The 19010-nt window shown below is 39.3% G+C and overlaps 2 protein-coding genes across 3 annotated transcripts; one reads left to right on the top strand and one right to left on the bottom strand.

The window, feature by feature from the left end:
- Window positions 1–2726: 2726 nt before the first annotated feature.
- LOC310733651 (uncharacterized protein) lies at window positions 2727–11450 on the bottom strand. Its single transcript, XM_083555074.1, has 6 exons — window positions 11315–11450; window positions 10372–10507; window positions 8693–8836; window positions 6127–6354; window positions 3230–4732; window positions 2727–2895 (listed from the first exon to the last, which is right to left on the bottom strand). Exons 2-5 carry the CDS (start codon window positions 10493–10495, stop codon window positions 4476–4478), a joined length of 753 nt encoding a protein of 250 aa, XP_083411200.1. The 5' UTR covers window positions 10496–10507; window positions 11315–11450; the 3' UTR covers window positions 2727–2895; window positions 3230–4475.
- Window positions 11451–15055: 3605 nt separating this feature from the next.
- Window positions 15056–18474, top strand: ntpcr (nucleoside-triphosphatase, cancer-related). 2 transcript variants are annotated; one of them, XR_014535842.1, is made up of 5 exons: window positions 15056–15188; window positions 15989–16151; window positions 16230–16326; window positions 16698–17040; window positions 18097–18474. XR_014535842.1 is itself a non-coding variant. In XM_083555084.1 (5 exons), the coding sequence occupies exons 1-5, from the start codon at window positions 15077–15079 to the stop codon at window positions 18163–18165; spliced, it is 642 nt and encodes a 213-aa protein (XP_083411210.1). In that variant the 5' UTR covers window positions 15056–15076; the 3' UTR covers window positions 18166–18474. The 2 variants fall into 2 exon arrangements, 1 of the variants encoding a protein (XP_083411210.1); XM_083555084.1 differs by having other exon boundaries at window positions 16840–17040.
- The last annotated feature ends 536 nt before the right edge of the window (window positions 18475–19010 follow it).

The following is a 19010-nucleotide window of genomic DNA, read 5'->3' as shown; positions in this document are numbered from 1 at the left end:
GTTCTATTACTGGACAGAGTTCATCCCAATATCCATATACACTGCGCATGATCACAAGAGCTTGGAAAGACGGGAGATAATAATAATAATGCTTTTTTTTTGCATTCTGCTTTTAGCCCACAGCCAAATAAAATTCCTGTATCACGCCCTGTTCTTTTTAGTGGTAACCGCCTGCTTTTGTTGCACTTTTATGGCTTATGCTCCAGAACTGTGCGTCTGATGTATGTTGTGCTGTGAGAATCGTGCTGAGTGAGTCATGGTCTCTTCCTTTTTAATCCAATCTGCCAGCTCTCTAAGAGGTTACGGCCCAAATAGACCGGCGCACAACCCTCACGATCTCACACGAGAGAGTGAAGCGTGGCCCACTTCCTGCCTCTCAGAGTCTGTTTCAGCATCATTTAAAAATATCTTCATGTCCCAAACATCCGTAGTGCTCCTGGGATGAACATGAGCCGCAGTTTTTAAGCGACGCTTCACTATAACCCAAGTATTACGTTTTTTCTTAGTAGCTTCGGAGCGTTTTCTCAGATCAGAAGCGAAATTCTTAAAACTGCTCGTTCAACCTTCAGGTCATGTCGTTGCTTCTGCTCACCAGAAAAGCATTTTCTCGTGGCTTTGAACAAATTGCGAACCCTTGGGTACGTTCATTTAATCGAACGTGTTAAATTATCTGCTGCTTCCTACATTATCAGTTGTTTATGGCGTGTTGATTAAATGATATTATAGTGGTTACTGGTTATATGACACCTGAATGGTCTCAACCGCCGGAACATTTAGGCATCAGTTCATTGAATGCGAAATGGTTACATTTCTATTCAACTTTATTTTTGTGAATGTGTTGAATTGATGAATTGTGCAGACGAATTTTGAATGTCACCAATGAAGGCAAGTGAACGGCATCAGATCGACCAGATCATACACTTGACTATCTAGTATCTGTGCTTCAGTAGAATAGGACAGAAACCAGGTTTGTGGAGACCAGACTATCAACCTGACTATTGCTTCTTTTGCCATTAAATGCAAAAATTTAATTCCATGAAGACACAGTTTCCTAAGCTTGACCTCAGTCCAAGAACAAACCAGACCTCCTCACCCAGCATCAGTGGTTGCATCTCAGACATTCTAACGCACCATGAGTATATTCTATTAAATATCACTTACATTAACATTTATGAAATTTGGCAGACGCCCTCATTCAGAGCAACTTACCTTTATCTCATTCATACAATTGAGCAGCTATGGGGTTTAGGGGTCTTGCTCAGGGGCCCACCAGTGGCAGCTTTGTGTGGCTGGGATTGAAATTTGGGATTGAACTGATGATCCAAAGTTCTCTCCATATCCAGAAGTCTACACTTTTATTTATGACATTTTGGCAGACACCCTACATTTATCCCATTTATACAACTTAGCAGTTGAGAGTTAAGGGTTTTGCTATAAAAAAAAACAGCAGTGGCAAGTTGGTGGTGTTGGGATTTAAATTCCTGACCTTTCATGCAGACATTCAAGGTCATAACCACTGGGCTACCACTCTCTATCACCACAACAACACCCCAAATCTGGTGGAGAGCCACCCCAGAAAAGTAGCGCTTATTATACTGGCATATGGGGTCTAAATCTGGAATGGGGAGTCCCAAAAAGAAGCGCATTTGAGGTGCAGTCTCAAGCACCGACTTTCAGAACTATATTGTGAACTATCACCTGGAACTTGATCAACTGGAAGAGTAAAGAGCTGACCTCATGTCCAAAAACGGTAGAATCTCACCAGAACATCACAAACCCAAAAGGTTTTCCTTGTATTTTGCATCTAAAGTGTAATCAGGATCCAAACTTGATTTACCAGATGCTTTAGTACATCATCCGGATTTTAACAATACACCAGACGTCATTGAATATCAAAGCGCAAACCTCAATACTTGTCCTGAAAGTGATGGCAGGAGGAAATCATCTAACAAATAACTCTAATCGCAGAGGTTTCCTCTTTACATTCTCGGTTCCAAAACTTCCTGTTTTGCTCCGGGTCTTGATAGTAATTGTGTATTATACACTATGCGACTCTAAATCCGTATTTACATTCGTTTCCTTGTAATTGTCTTATGGTTTTGGGAATGAAATAAGTAAATAAAACACTGCATGCCACAGTTTTTCACAGTTGCTTTGCAGCATTGCTTAAAACTATTTGTACAAACTGCACAACACATTGGATTTCTTGCAGAATCCTTAAAATCCATAGTTCATCTCTCAAAAGGAAGTATTTGTGTCAATGAGCATCTCATCACCATCAGAATAACAAGTCTTTATTTTTATTGTTCTCAAACAAGATGGTAAAATGTTTAGTCGTGTCGTCACTATGGCGGCTCACGGTTTCAGTGTTTTCTGATGTAAACTACGGTTTGGGTTCCAATGATTGAAAATGCGCAGGTCTAAATTTCTTCTGACGGCGGCTATGAATTTCAGCTGCACAAATGATCACGTTAGCGTATGTGGGATTTTGTTTGCAAAAGACCGGACAGGATTCGCACTTTTACTGTACTGCACTAGTGTTCGTTTGTTTCGCTTTTTCAGAAATTGTAATTACGTGTTTTGTCGCCAAATGAAGGTTCACGAGATTCACCTTTGACCCGTTTTAGAGAACGAGTTGATCAACGGATGATCCGATGCCGTTCACTCGCCTTCATTGGTGACGTTCAAGATTCGATCGCACAATTTATGAATTCAAGACAAAAAAATTGATGTTTGATAGAAATTTTATTTTGACATATTCTGAAAACTGGTTTAACCATTTTGCATTCAATGACGTACACAATGAACTGATGCTAAGATGTTGTTGGGGGTTAAAACTATTCAGGTCAAACCAGTATAATGTATTTTGATCAACATAAACATAAACAACTGATACTGAAGGAAACAGCAGACACTCGTACACAATACATTAAATGATGTACCAAAGCGTTCGTGAATTTGATCAAAGCAACAAGAAAAGTTTCGAGAATTTCACTTCTGATCTTAGAAACGATCCAAAGCTACTGAGAAAAACTGTAACTTCAGGCAAAGGAATGGGACCTAATGTCCTCAAATCCCTGACTGATGCTCCTCACAGAGATCTGGTTTTTTACATTATTTAGAGCAAATGACACACAGTGGGAAGGTAAATATTTTACAGGTAAACAAGAGATGTTTTTCTGATCAGTAGTATCATATTCTAAATAATCGCTTCTCTGATCTCCTGTGCATTTAATTTTTTTGGGTTTGTTAATGAAGCTTCACTTGGAACTTCATTGCAGAGTAAAGAAAAAAACGAATGAACAAAAAAAGAAAGAAGGAAGCTTTAGACTTGTCACATGTACATTACAGCGAAATTCTTTCTTCTCATACCCCAGTGATGTTAGAAAGCTGGGGTCCAAACACATGATAGCCATGATACAGCGCAGAGGATTAAGGGCCATGCTCAGGGGCCCAAAATTGGCAGCTTGGCAATACTGGGGATTAAACCTCACACATTCCGATCAGTAATTTAGAGTCTTAAACAACAAGATATACCACTTTCCCAGAGGCATTTTTTGCCTCACCTTCATAACGACTTTTGTTTTTTTTCTCTATGCAGTTCAGTGCCCAATGCCCAAACCTGAACCCACTTCAGGGCGTAATGGGCTTGAGGACGCCTGTGAAATTCTACACGTGCAGATGAATATGCGGTCTCTTGATTCCAAGCTATTTTGAAACTAGTTTCACCAAGCTTACTGATGATCTGCACTGAAAGTGTAATACTCACAAATTAAATGTGTCAGTCTGGATATAGAATGAACATGTAGATGTGATGATTATTCCGTTTCAGTGATGAGTTAATGGAGTAAAAACCCAAAAAAAAGGAGGCATAATTATGAAAACCTTTTTTTTATGAAAGCCTTTTTAACTTCGTATGCAAAATAAAAAAATATTTTAATATATAATAAAGTATTAGAGTGCAGATATCATTTCAGAAAAAACAAAAACGAATATGAAGCATCATCAGATCTCTGGTAATAATTAAACAAAAAGCGATTGTAGGATTATTTCTTATGACCATGAGCTTACTAACTTAAATAGAGATTCCAGTTGTGGGCAAGTGCAAATGTGCTCCACATGAAAAAGCAGACCCGCCCAAGGAAAGAGAAAAAAATAAAACACAGCAATGAACATTGAAGAATATCCAGTAGTAGCCATGCTTATGAATATGAATTCCTTAAATACAGTAGGTTTCACATCCTTTAATACTTCACACTTTGCCCTCATCGTCTTTGCTTTGTGTGTGTGATTAGAAATGTAGTGATTCATTTCTCACACAGTAGCAACACCATGATCTCAGTCCTCTCACTGGCCTACAGTATAAACACGGCATGCGACCTCCATAACAAACCTTCACGCGACACGCTGGTGTGATGCCGCATTCCAGATCGTCTGTGTAAGTGCACTAACGTCGGCGTCATTTTCGCAGCAGTTTAAGTCGGGTAGCAGATAGAGCAGCACTCCAGACAGATCTCCAGGCAATCGGACGATTGGCAGCAGTCCTCCATGATGGCACAGTCCATCAGAGCGGTGCAGGGGTCACCAGAGCAACATGCCAGGCCTCCGCACGCCTCGCCACAGCAGCACAGAGCGTCACATTCCGTTCCGCACGCCAGACACTGAGCCACGGCCGAGCACATGGGCAGCAGCTCGCAGAACAGACAGGCCAGGATACAGTGCACGCAGCAGTCTGTACACACACGTACACACATTGGACAATGATTTAATGGTGGACGAAGTACACAAATCATGTAGTTGAGTTACAGTAAAGAGCCACTCAATAAAATGTGACTCCAGAAAAAGTAAAAGTGTCTCTTTAAACTTTCACTTGAAGTACAAAAGTATTTGCCTTCAAATGAACTTAAGTATCCAAAATACTATGATTTATTATAACTTTAATGTTCTTGTCATTTTTATCACACGACTCTTTACTCAAATCAGAAAAACAAAAAAAAAAGACTCGAATGTGACTCCCAGCACACTGATCTATTAATCGAATCATATTAATGACTCAAACACTGATTTCTATTACAATGATCATAAACTGAAACCTTAAAAAAAATCCTACAAATGAGGTCACGTGTGTTGTGTCGAGTTCGAGTCTGGAGTTTCTTCATCATTTATTCTTTGCTAAATGTTCTGCTTGATGTTGAACCGATGCTGAACTGTATGTTTGTGATCAGTAGATACACCCTGATTGGTTTGACCGGTTACATTTTTATTCTCATAAATAAAAAGCAACAAATGATTTAGCAAAATGTAGTTGAGTAAAAAGTTGAATATTTGACTTGGAAATGTAGTGAAATTTCAGTAAAAGTCTTCCAAAATGGAAACAAACAAATATGTAAAAAAAGCTACTTAAGTGCAGTAACGAATTACATTCACTTTATTACAGTCCACCACTTAAACACAGAGATGATAAATACATCCTGGATCTTATTAATTCTGCATGATCTTATTATGTTTCCTGATCTATAACATAACATCAGTGTTGAAATACCAATTGTGGGTGTTTCAGATTAGCCAAATGTATTTAGGCTTAAAACAGTCAACAGTAATGCGCTATCAAATGGAAATGTCTAGCAGGCAGCATGAGGGTCAAAGATAAAGCCACAGGCCCGTGTCGCCGACAGATAAGGACCAGTGCTTATTTACAGTTAACTCGCCCGCTGAGGCCTCTTCCTTCCAACACAGACTCTATGTGGCGTACGGATTTAGAGTCAAACAAAGCTACAATAAGTGGCCATAAGGTTTGTGAACACCTGATCATTATACCAACCTCACCACTGGTTCATCCCCAGAATGTGTGCACAAACTGAGCTTCATGAAGACACCGTTTCCTAAGTTTGGAATGAAAGAACTCAAGTGTCGACAAGCCCACAACTCCTCTGAACACCTTTGGAATGAGATAGAACAACCCAGGGTTCCTTCCAGTACCAGTACGCGACCTCACTATGTTTTTCGTCTCACAAATCCCCACACCCCACTCCAAATTGCCGGGAGAGTGAAGCTTATTATAACAAATCTAAAATGGGATGTTCAACAACCATGTATAAGTGCCTATATTCTGAATGGACTATTTACCATCACCAGCGGCTTCCTGGATCTGAGTAGCACTCGTTTTCAAACTCTGCTGGCTCTTGGAGGTAGAGGGAAGCTTTTTGTGGGGGTTGTTATGCCCGTTGGACTTGGGCATGTGGGCAGAATCAGTTGCCCTTTGACCTGTAGACGGAGCAGGTGGTGTACAAACAGGCCGGGGTTTGTTAGACACTGTGTCTGGAGGAGAGATGCCATTGAGAGGGCTGGGAGTCTCTGAAACAGAAACAGTTTTATTAGAGACATGTCACTTCCCCTATGATGTCCCACGCAGCTCATTTGCAGTGTCGCTCTGCAAATGATTGTGAAATTCACACAACGGAGTGATGTTTACATGCAGCCAGTTTCTGTAATAATCAATCAAACAGAAAATGAAAAGCGATTTTATTTTCTGAAACACAACCCCAATTTCAAAAAAAGGTTGGGCTATGTAAAATATAAATAAAAAAAAGAATGCTTTGATTTGCAAATATCATTAATCCATATTCTATGCACAATAAAACAACAAAAAAAGATATCATGTATAAATTAATAATAAATACCATTTTAAGGAAAAAACAAGGTCTTTTTGATTTTGATGGCTGCAACACATTTCAAAAAAGTTGAGACACGGCCATGTTTACCATTGTGTATCCATATAAATCTGGAAAGTGAGGAGACCAGTTGCTGAAATTTTGGGAGAAGAATGTTGTCCCATATGTGTCTGATACAGGATTCTAAGTGAACAACAGTTCTGGGTGTCCTTTGTTGTATTTTTGGTTTTGCTAAATGTTTTCAAATGGTGAAATGTCACAAAAAAAAGTTTTCTGGATGGAAGTATTTGCTGCTATAAACCTGTATATACCATTCAGCATTGATGGAGCCTTTCTAAATAAGCAAGCTACCCATTCCACAGGCACTAATGCACCACCATACCATCAAAGATGCAGCTTTTTAAATTGAAAGCTGATAACAAGCCAGACGGTCCCTCTCCTCTTTAGTGTGGAGGATGTGGTGTCCATGGTTTCCAAATTTGTCTGACCACAGAACATTTTTCCACTTTGCCTCAGTACATTTTAAATAATCTTTGGCCCAGGGAGGATGGTGGCGTTTCTGGATCATGTTCATGCATGCCTTCTTCCTTGCTTTGCTTTTTCTTACAAACTGTGTTCACAGACAAAGATTTCTGGAGCTGTTAATGAGCCCATGCAGAAATTTCCATTACAGAATCACTGTTTGAAAATGCAGTGACACCTGAGGGGTTAAAGATCACACCCATCCAATACTGAAATTAACCCTTGTCGCTTGGAGATTTCTCCAGATTTTTGATGATATTATGTACTGTAAACCATGAGCTATTCAACTGTTTCGCTGTTGAGGAACTGAACTGAAATTGACACACACTTTATAGACGCAGTCTTTCACAGATTGCTGAATCTCTGCCCATTTTTCATTCTGAGAGACTCTGCGTTTTTAAGATACACTATTTAAACCCGATCATCTTACTGACCTGCTGTCAATGAACCTCATTAGTTACTAAATGTTTCTCCAACTGTTTCATTTTAATAAAATGTACTTTTTCCAAACCTTTTGTTGCCCCGTCCCAACCTTTTAGAGACGTGTTGCAGGCATTAAAAAAAATATTTATTTTTTCCTTAAAATTGTACATTTCCTTATTCAAAACATTTCACGTGTTTTTTTTTTTTTACTGTGAATAAAATGAGTATGAGATTAGAAAGTCTTTGCATTCTGTTTGATTTATATCAGCGTCCCAATTTTTTTGGAATTGGGGTTGTATCATTTTCAACAGGAATTCCTATGTTTTCTACCGCATGTCTGAAAAATCCATATATAACATACAGTACAGACCAAAAGTTTGGACACACCTTCTCATTCAAAGAGTTTTCTTTATTTTCATGACTATGAAAATTGTAGAGTCACACTGAAGGCATCAAGGGCTATTTGACCAAGAAGGAGAGTGATGGGGTGCTGCACCAGATGACCTGGCCTCCACAGTCACCGGACCTGAACCCAATCGAGATGGTTTAGGGGTGAGCTGGACCGCAGAGTGAAGGCAAAAGGGCCAACAAGTGCCAAGCATCTCTCGGGGAACTCCTTCAAGACTGTTGGAAGACCATTTCAGGTGACTACCTCTTGAAGCTCATCAAGAGAATGCCAAGAGTGTGCAAAGCAGTAATCAAAGCAAAAGGTGGCTACTTTGAAGAACCTACAATATGACATTTTTCAGTTGTTTCACACTTTTTTGTTATGTATATAATTCCATATATAATTCCACATGTGTTCATTCATAGTTTTAATGCCTTCAGTGTGAATCTACAATTTTCATAGTCATGAAAATAAAGAAAACACTTTGAATGAGAAGGCGTGTCCAAACTTTTGGTCTGTACTGTACGTACGTATATATATAATAGAGCTAACATTTAGAATCTGCAACTGGAATCAAATTATTTGGATTGGTGAAAAATCTCTACATGTAAATTAAAAAAACTCAAGTGAAACCACAGACGCTGTTTTCAGTTTCACTGATGGCCGAAGGTGAAATGAATGTTTTTACCTTTGTCCAGTTTGTGCACCATCACTGGCACATGGTCTGGAAGCAGTAAAGCATCCTCATTCGTGATTACGATGTCTGTTAAAGAGTCATTACTTCCCCCGTAACCCGTTCCATTGGCACACGGAAGGTTTGCTGATCCAGGATCTGTCAATCAAAAGAAAAAACACTGAAGCTGAAGTATGTGATTTTTCCATACTGCTGCTGGAATGAATGCACAAGAGCAACCTTCAGACACTCCTATCCAGAGAGATTTATAAGCAGTTCAAGAGCCCTAAAACGAGTGAGGGATGTTGATGGATTTAAACTCACAACCTTCCAATTTGAAGAGCAACATCTGAGAGTTTCTACTCTTCCTGAAATTCCATTTTCTCCCATTAATTTGCCAGAAGGAAAAATAGCTGTATTCGAATTTCTCCAGAATTTTACAATGTATCAGGCCACTCAGTATCGTTCACAATAAAGATGCGCATCTCCATAACTGAGGTCGATGCGATTCGCATCTCGTACATAGCCAACAATACGATTAAAGGTACATATGAAGCAGCTACCGATGCGATACGATACGATTCACCCCATCACGACGCAGTGCGATGCGCATGGCGCTTTCACATACACACGTTTATAATGCAAAAGAAAAAAAAGATGAAATAAATCCAGATATATTTTCCTGTTGTGTCTGCAAAAAGTTACAGCTCTACCTCTGCCATGTTAATCTGTATTCTATGTGACTCTCAGGACACGCCTCCGCCTCCGTAGTGTTGTGATACGTCGTATTCACGTAGCAGCAGCGGTGCTGAGAAACAGTTTATAGATGAGAAATCAATCTACATATCAAATATTGCTCACAAATTATTGGTCACTTTCTAAATAGGCAAAAATCTATGCAGCACATCGTTAACTTTAATGCAGAGGCACCGAGGAGTCTCTAACATCTCTAATTCACAAGCTTGTCCCTCAGCCAATCGTATGTTGTCTTGTCCGTCAAGGTAGAGCTCCACCATTAACTCAGTTCCTGCAGCTTCTTCTCAGTTCTTATGCTCCTGATAGCCTGGAAATGCACAGATGCATTTTAAGGAAAGGTGACTTATCAGTTTAGATGCCTTGGTAGAAAGTTTCAGAGATAGTGATGGTTTCTCCCATCTCCATTCAGGAGTTTTATCAGAGTGACCTTCAAGTTCTCTGGTCACCTCCCTGATTAAAGCCCTCCCTGATTGCACGGTTCGACTTATCTCTGGATCCAGAAAGAAACTATGCTACCTAAAACCATAGAAAATTCCATAGTTTTTCCCAAGTCTATACAGTAATCCCCCGTTTATTGTGGTGGTGACGTTCCAAACCCCAGAAATGCTATTTTATGTTTACGGTACAGTACTGTATTAACATTTTACTTCATTTTATAATTAATATTTATATATATTTTTTTTTATTTCATTATTTCAACATAAAACTCCATAAAAAACAATTCCCTATAAGTGTTTTGGTCTATGGTGCTCTCCGCAAGAGACAGGGAAAATCAGCTTAGTTATGTGGAAAATGTAATTCCACGATAAACTGGGGACTCGAGATTCTAACCTCTGTAAAGGGGGGGATTACTGTACAACTATATCTATATTGCTCTGACCCTCTGCTTTGTTATTAAACCAAAGACAGAAGATACCAAAACCAAAGCCATTACTAACCTGACTGTTGTGTGATGTCTTGTGTCTCCACTTTGCCTTCAGCCTGGATCAGAGGGTTCTTGTGGGTTCGATCCTTTCCGCCCTCCTGCTGGAGGTCCATGGCTTCTGTCTCCGAACGAGACATCCGATATTAACTCTGATTACACAGAGAGAATCAGATGGACAAGATGTAATGGGAATACATCACATGTCTGGTTCATTTTCACAAACGACTCTGTTACAGTTCAGATCCTCTGGATGATGCTGGTGTCTCAGAGGGTTGAAATGAGTCACAGAATCACCAAATCAACACAAACCACACACCTCTTTGCAAATAAAAGACGCTTACTCAGATGTTTGTGCTCAGTGATTCTGAATGTTCATCATCATCATCATCGTCATCATCTGCTCTATATGTGTCCTGGTTTAAAACCACCTTAACTCTAACCAGGTTCATATTTCAGGAGACACTGCGTCTGTTTGAACCGAGTTCTCCAGTGCAACCTTCATATCTTCATCTACTGTTTGCTTATTTATTGCGACTTCATGTATTTTCTACATCTTTCTGTTATTAATTGTTATGAGAAATAGACTGACATGGAAGTTACACTGAACAATAGATTATATGGTGGGATATTAAATGCCATATAAACATATCTTTATATTCTCTGGAGGATTTATTTAGAGACGAACCCTGGGTCAGTGATTTGTGATGCGTGTTGTGACGTTTCTCAAACCCAAACCCTCAAAAACCGAGTGTGGGATTCACAACTAAGGACATTTCCCATATTAATAAAACTAAGTTCAAACACACATGTACAGTATATACAATGTATGTAAACAGTATATACACAGTGTCTATACACACTATACTAACACTATACACACAATGTATATAAACAGTACATACACACAGTGTCTATACATACTATACAGTGCAAAAATATATACAAATGTATCTCACCCAGTCCTGAACACAGCCAGTCTGAGAGTCTGAATATGATCCAGATGTGTGAAGAGTAAATTCCAGCACCGGTGCGAGCGCGAGCTCCGGGACTCCGGTGTTGCCAGTTTGGTGGTGACGGTCCAAAATGGTTTTGCGCGGGGGGCGGGGTCACGGGCGGAATGGGGGGCGGGTCTCCTGGGAATCATAATGATGTCAGTGGGGGCCCGCGTGGGTAGGCGGGGCTACAGATAATGGTGGGGGGGATTACAGAGCAATGAAATGGATCAGGTTTATTGTCTTTAAATAAAACATTACACACACACACACATACACAAAGCATATACATACACTATACACACAACATATACACACACACACAGTAAATACACAGTGTATACACACAGTATACGCACAACATAAACACACACTGTATATACATAGTGTATATACACACACACTATAAACACACATATGAAGACACTGCATATAGTATATATATATATATATACACAGTATGCACACAGTATACACACAACATATACACACACACTATCATGCCATGAGCAGATCATTGCTATAAATAAAACAGGAACGAAAACTTTATAGTTTTAAATGAGCTACGGTTTGCAATCAGATCTAGATCAGATCTAGCCGTACATATCTGATCCAGATTCGGATCCCGTGTCTGAAATTAAACATCAAGAACAACAGCAAGAACGACGACTACAGCAGGATGTGTCTTTACTGTACTTTATTGCATATACCGAACCGCCACACACAACAAGGAGTACATGCTCAACAATAACAACAAGGAGGAATAAGGTCGGAAGTGGTAGCTGAGTGGATAAGATGATGGACTTCTATTTAAAAGGTTGTGAGTTCAAATCCCGACATCACTCTGCTGCCACTAGTGGGCTCTTGAGCAAAGGCCTCAACTTTTTAGTGTATAAATGAGACAATTTCAAGTTTCTCTGAATATGGGTTTCTTTCAAATGCCATGGGTGTGTTTCTTATTTGTATTAAATTTGTATTTGACCTTGTTTCATTCACCCGAGAGGCACCTGGTGCTCAGGTATGAAGCTCTCTGACTACAGAAAAGCAATTATTTAGATAAATAGATGAATAATAATCAGATGAAAAATGTATAGATGAAAACAATTTTGAATATGTGCACAATGTGTGTACAGTATACATAGAGAGAGTAAATGTATGTTATATGATATACAATATATTTTAAAAAGTATTGGGTCACCTGATGTTCTCTGCTATATGTGGTTCTTATACTGTCACCACAAATCATTCAATTGTCTTTAGATTCGCTCTAATAAAATTTTGCATTTATTTAAACTTGGAAAGCCCAAACCTGTTCCAGCATGGTGATGCCCCTGTGCACAAAGTGAGCTCCTTGAAGATCTGGTTTACATGCTTTGAAGAGAAAGATCTTGAGTGGCCTGCTATAGAGCTCTGATCTCATCCCTACTGAACACCTTTGGGACGCAGACTGCACCCCAGGTCTTCTCACCGACATCAGTACCTGTCTTTAATAATACCCTTGTGGCTGATGAACACAAATACCTACTCCAAAAGAGTGGAGGGAATTATAAAAGTAAATTGGGAATAAATGTGGAATGCAATGCTCAAAAATCCCATACTGTACTTACGGCCAGGTGACCCAATACTTTTGGAAATGTAGTGTATGTACATTTACAATATAGGATATAACATTGTATACAATTGATGGACAAGGTCAGACAGGAGTCTCCATGGATTATGAGGTTTGTGGATGATATTGTGATTTGTGGTGAGAGTAGTGAGCAGGTGGAGAAGATCCTGGAGAGGTGGAGGTACACGCTGGAGAGAAGGGGAATGAAAGTCAGTAGGAGTAAGACAGAGTACATGTGTGTGAATGAGCGGGAGGGCAGTGGAGGGGTGCGGTTGCAGGGAGAAGAGGTGGAGAAGGTGGAGGAGTTCAGGTACCTGGGGTCAACAGTGCAGAGTAATGGAGGGTGTGTTAGAGAAGTGAAGAAAAGAGTGCAGGCAGGGTGGAGTGGGTGGAGAAGAGTGATAGCAGGAGTGGTTTGTGATAGAAGAGTATCTGTGAGAGTGAAAGGGAAAGTTTATAGGACTGTGGTGAGACCTGAGATGTTGTATGGATTAGAGACAGTGGCATTGAGTAAAAGACAGGAGGTGGAGCTGGAGGTAGCAGAGCTGAAGATGTTGAGATGTTCGTTGGGAGGGACGACGATGGACAGGATTAGAAATGAGTTTATTAGAGGGACAGTGCATGTAGGATGTTTTGGAGACAAGGTGAGGGAGGTGAGATTGAGATGGTTTGGACATGTGCAGAGGAGGGACATGGGGTATATCAGTGGGGGGGATTCTGAGGATGGAGCTACCAGGAAGGAGGAAAAGAGGAAGACCAAGGAGGAGGTTTATGGATGTGGTGAGGGAAGACCAGCGGTGGAAATTAACCAAATACAAATACTTTGTTACTGTACTTAAGTAGATTTTTCTGGTATCAATACTTCACTTCACTATTTGTTTTTCGGACAACTTTTTATTTTCACTTACTTTTTTTTACACAATTATCTGTACTCTCTACTTCTTACATTTTAAAACCAGACTCGTTACTATAGTTTGAATCTATTTGGTTACATGATTAATGTTTTTTCTACTCATTGCAATGTTTTCAGCCCATCAACCTATTTCTTGTCATTGCGCGGCTTTTTCAATCTACCTCTGGTGTATCATTGTTTTTTTTTTTATTAAAAACTGTAAATAAATAAATAAATATAAATATAGCGAAATTAAAACCTTCAGCGCAACGGCCTTTGTTTACTCAGATATATTTTTCAAAACTGTACCAAAAAAAAAAATTAATCAGTAAACATTTGTTTTGATTTGTTTTACTAATGCGCCAAGTCTCCAACCAGCACTGAAATCCGCAATGATGCACACAATTAACCCTCTGGGGTCGACAAACGCACTGGCGCGTTTTGTGGCATTTTTTTCCCCTCATAACGCCGATCTTTTTTTCGATTGTACAGATAATAGCTATACATCATTTAAATATGTAAAAGAGTCTACTTTTATTTGTATACACTCATAATACCAACAAAACCCTGTGCATTTTTAATAAAGCAAACGTTCTCTGCCCACTTTTAAATCAACCAATTCACATCGAAAACAAATATTCTCTGATTTAGAACAGATAAAAATGTGCGATTAAGTTGCGATGAATCCTGGGTTAACTCACGACAATCATGCGATTGATCGCGATTGAATATTTTAATCGATTGACAGCCCTAATATTAATATGATGTGAGGTTCAGTTACCAGACACTAAAACAGGTAGTAGCAATGGCTACTTTTTACTTAAGAACATGTCAGAGCCTAAACTTCTTTACCTGAACTTGAGAAGAAAGTGTAGTCAGAAATTCAACTTTTACCAATCTTTTAAAACATAACTGTACTTCTACTTAAGTTAAGGATATGTGTACTTTTGCTATTTTTGGGGAAGACATGCAGGCAGTTGGTTTGAAAGAGGCAGCTGTAGAGGACAGAGTAGTGTGGAGCTTTGGCGACCTCTAGCGGGAGCAGTCGAAAAAAAAAAAGATTTGTAAACATAAAAAAAAAAAATTCATTTCGCCCTAGTGTGTGTGTGTGTGTGTGTGTGTGTGTGTGTGTGTGTGTGTGTGTGTGTGTCTGTGTGTAAAAAAGAAAAAAGTTTTCTCAATCCAAACTCTTCTATTCCCACAGGGCCGAGAGACTCACCTGCGCATGCGCGCTAGTTGTGACTCCGGAAGTGGAACTCCTGAGTCTCCTGCATGTGTGCGGTATGAAAACAGCGAGTTGATGATGATTAAACACGTTTTCCTCACAGGGTCTCCAGGTAGTTTCATAGTCATTCTAATTGTGCTTTTTATTTGTGCACATTCTTGGAAACACATTAGTCAGTGCGATTGAATAAAGTCAACAGCTCTCTATCTGAATGTTTTTATACTGTACGTGTATTTACTCAATAATAATAATGATAATAATAATAACTTGTTCTGAGGGAGATGCAGTAATATTAATAAATAGAGTAGTAGATTTAGAGCTTCTACACTTCAAATGCATGTAAACAAGCATGTAAGAGCTGTTTATAACCTGAAATATAACTATAGATAGATAGATAGATAGATAGATAGATAGATAGATAGATAGATAGATAGATAGATAGATAGAAAGAAAGGCAGATAGATAGATAGATAGATAGATAGATAGATAGATAGATAGATAGATAGATAGATAGATAGATAGATAGGCAGATAGATAGATAGATAGATAGATAGATAGATAGATAGATAGATAGATAGATAGAAAGGCAGATAGATAGATAGATAGATAGATAGATAGATAGATAGATAGATAGATAGATAGATAGAAAGGCAGATAGATAGATAGATAGATAGATAGATAGATAGATAGATAGATAGATAGAAAGGCAGATAGATAGATAGATAGATAGATAGATAGATAGATAGATAGATAGATAGATAGATAGATAGATAGATAGATAGATGGGTGGGTGGGTGGGTGGATGGATGGATGGATGGATGGATGGATGGATGGATTGATTGATTGATTGATTGATTCGGGCATTTCCCGAAAAAGTTATAATGTGTTTATAAACGCTGTTTTCTTCTACAGGAGTGGGGAAAACCACACTAGTCCAGAAGGTCTGGGATTCCCTGAGCTCTAGAGGCGTGAGCATCCACGGCTTCTGCACAGAGGAGGTCAGGGAAAGTGGGAGAAGGGTGGGATTCGATGTGGTCACAGTACACGGCCAGAGAGGAATCCTGGCCAGAGTCGGGTATGTCGATTTCACAGCCTTCCACCCGTAGACCTGGAGGAGCAGCTCCTGATTTGCTCGGTCTCGCTCTCGTTGTAGATCCACAGCCCCATCCGGCAGACGTGAATACACCGTGGGGCAGTACGTCGTCGATCTGCCTTCGTTCGAGAGTCTCGCGCTGCCGCTTTTCAGAAACGTAAGCATCAAAAAGATTCCCATACACGTGCTTTTACACGCTCCGTTTGATGTGCACTACATTTCACAGAGATGCAGCGTGGGTCACCTGGCAACAGGAACCAGCTCCTCAACATCATATGTGCAAAAGTATTGGGACAACTGACTTTAGCATTATTTCATATGTGGTTCTTCCCTAAAAATTTTTGGATGCAGGTACATTACATTTTCCCGTCTTTTTTTTCATCCAGGAGACCCAAACCTGTTCCATCGTGCATGGGGTTGGAGTGGAAGATCTCTTGCTATAGACCTATAAACCCTGTTGAACACCTTCGGAGTGATTTTTAATGCAGGTCTCTTATCATCACCTGATTTTTTTTTTTTTTTTTTAAGGTGAATGAGCAACAGAAATCTCCACAAAATCTAGTGGATCATCTTCCCAGAAGAATAGAGCTTATTTTAAGAGCATGCTCTTTCATCGATGTCACTCTCGTCTCAGATGAACTTTCATTCAGTAGCATCTCCTGTCTCACAGGCGAGCGACGGGAACAGGAAGCTGTTTGTTATCGATGAGATCGGGAAGATGGAGCTCTTCAGCCAGGCGTTTATCCGAGCGGTGAGACAGACTCTGGAAAGCACGGACTGCACCATCCTGGGGACAATTCCTGTTCCGAAAGGGAGACCGCTGGGATTAGTGGAGGAGATCCGAGCAAGGAAGGACGTCAAGGTCTTTATGGTATGCACATGCAATTTTTATTCTTAATAATAATAAAATATTAATATTTATCCTGCATATTTTATTTTTAATTTTCTTTTTTTTCTCATTCCATTGATTTCTACTGTTAGATTTTTTTTCTTACACTTATTACACACACACACACACACACACACACACGGTCAATGTGGTCAAAAGTATTGGGACGCCCGACTTGGCGTCGATAGACCATGTGTGGCTCCTCCCCAAACTGTTCCCTCAAACACGATTGTATTGGATGTTCTTATTTATTAGATTCGCCTTTACTTGGACTCTGAAAACATTCCAGTGTCCCAGTGCACAAAGAAAGCTCTATGAGGAGATGCTTTACATGGGTTGGAGTGGAAGATCTTCTGCTGTAGAGCTTCAACCTTATTTGGCTGAACAAATATCCACAAATCTCAACGAGCTCAATTTCTCAGAAGAGTGGAGCTTATTACAGCAGCAAGGGGAGACTTGAGCTGCAACTAGAATATATAATTAATTAAATTTTGTGTAATAATTAAATAATTATATGCATAAATTAAATGTGCAAAAATTAAAAACAAGCATTTAAACGTGTAAAGGTAAACTTCCAGGTCCAGTTTTCTTTATTATGTTTAATATAAAATGCCTCGGGTGACTTGCGATGCATCGATTATCGATCCTATCGATTAGTTGTTGCAAACTAATGGAGACTAAATGTGGAATGGGATTAGAGGCTGACCGATTCATTAGTTTTGCAGATTAAACAACGGATAGTTGATTGCTGGAACTATCGACTATCGTCAAAAACCCGTGACGATCGGTTTTTCCGGGCTGCGGTACACAGTACGAGAGCGGCCTCTAGAGGCAAATCACCGACTCTATTTGCTGTTTATCTGAAGTGTCTTTTTAAAATTTATTTTGGGTGTAACTGTTTTTATTTATTTGGAGTGTTACTTTTTGTTTTTTGTCCATACAGTGTATAGTATTTTATAAATCAGATGTATTTTATCAATGAATTTCTCCACGTTCGGTTGTCTGATATTACTTCCTTTTATATCTTAAACCTCACAGGTTACAAAAGAGAACAGAGACGACATTTTGGATGAAATCGTCGCCGTGCTAAAGGAATGTCTGAAATAAATCTCCCCAAAGAGACAAGAGGAACCGTGGCATCAAACCTGAGATAAAACCTGCATCATCAGAGCTGAGATGATTTTTTTTCCTCTCTTTTTTTTGTTTTGGAGAATCCTCAGTGGAAACGAGCAGCTCTTCTCCTGTTGTTTATGGATGTGTTCCAAAGGTTTTCGGCGTATAGAATCACTTTATGTTCTGCAAACTTCATCATATGATGAAAAACCCGACCTGAATGTTCGGTTTTCTTCTATAGAAAGTAGGATTTTGTTTGTGTTTATGCCTGCAATCTGTTTAAAATAAATAAAAAATATAAAACATGATTCCAGTGTCTGAAAATTCCAAAACAAAGTCAGAGAAAATGGGGATCATTTAAAATGTTCTAATAATATTCCTCAAATCTTTTACAAACTATTTCACCAATGAACATTGTATCCAATCAGCTTTACAGATAAAAAGGTTCAAAAATAGAAATTAATGTTAGTACCTATAAATTTGTCCCTATGAGTGAGTCAGTGGTGATGGAGGTGAAGGAAATCCTTCCTAAAATGGCACGAGGAAGAAACCTTCAGAGGAACCAGACTCAAAAGAACATCATCCTCATCACCGAAATGTCCATTCATTACAGTTCCTTCATTGTTAAGGTGCGCTGTTCAGTGAAAGGTGCCGAAATGCAGAACTGTTCATGCAGCCTGCAGTCTAAAGTCATTGTAGCAGACTGTGGATATAAATTACAGTCCAAATCCAACAGTAGCTTCACGTCTCTTTAGATCCTAGATGACACTATAACATTATGATCTCTTCATCATAGCACCTGTTAGTGGGTGGATATATTTATTAGGAAGAAAGTGAAC

This window comes from Silurus aristotelis (genome assembly GCF_946808225.1).
Source record: "Silurus aristotelis genome assembly, chromosome: 11".
NCBI classification, from domain to species: domain Eukaryota; kingdom Metazoa; phylum Chordata; class Actinopteri; order Siluriformes; family Siluridae; genus Silurus; species Silurus aristotelis.
This window is presented reverse-complemented; position numbering and strand designations above follow the sequence as displayed.

Bases quoted from the DNA above. Each gene is read 5' to 3' on its own strand.
- LOC310733651 (XM_083555074.1), bottom strand. From the start codon at position 10,495: ATGTCTCGTTCGGAGACAGAAGCCATGGACCTCCAGCAGGAGGGCGGA. The intron at 6,355-8,692 runs GTAAAAACATTC...TTTCTGTTTCAG, and splicing joins GGTGCACAAACTGGACAAAG to AGACTCCCAGCCCTCTCAAT. The intron at 4,733-6,126 runs GTAAATAGTCCA...GTGTGTGTACAG, and splicing joins CCAGGAAGCCGCTGGTGATG to ACTGCTGCGTGCACTGTATC.
- ntpcr (XM_083555084.1), top strand. From the start codon at position 15,077: ATGCGCGCTAGTTGTGACTCCGGAAGTGGAACTCCTGAGTCTCCTGCA. The intron at 16,152-16,229 runs GTATGTCGATTT...CTCTCGTTGTAG, and splicing joins GGAATCCTGGCCAGAGTCGG to ATCCACAGCCCCATCCGGCA. The intron at 16,327-16,839 runs GTAAGCATCAAA...CCTGTCTCACAG, and splicing joins CGCTGCCGCTTTTCAGAAAC to GCGAGCGACGGGAACAGGAA.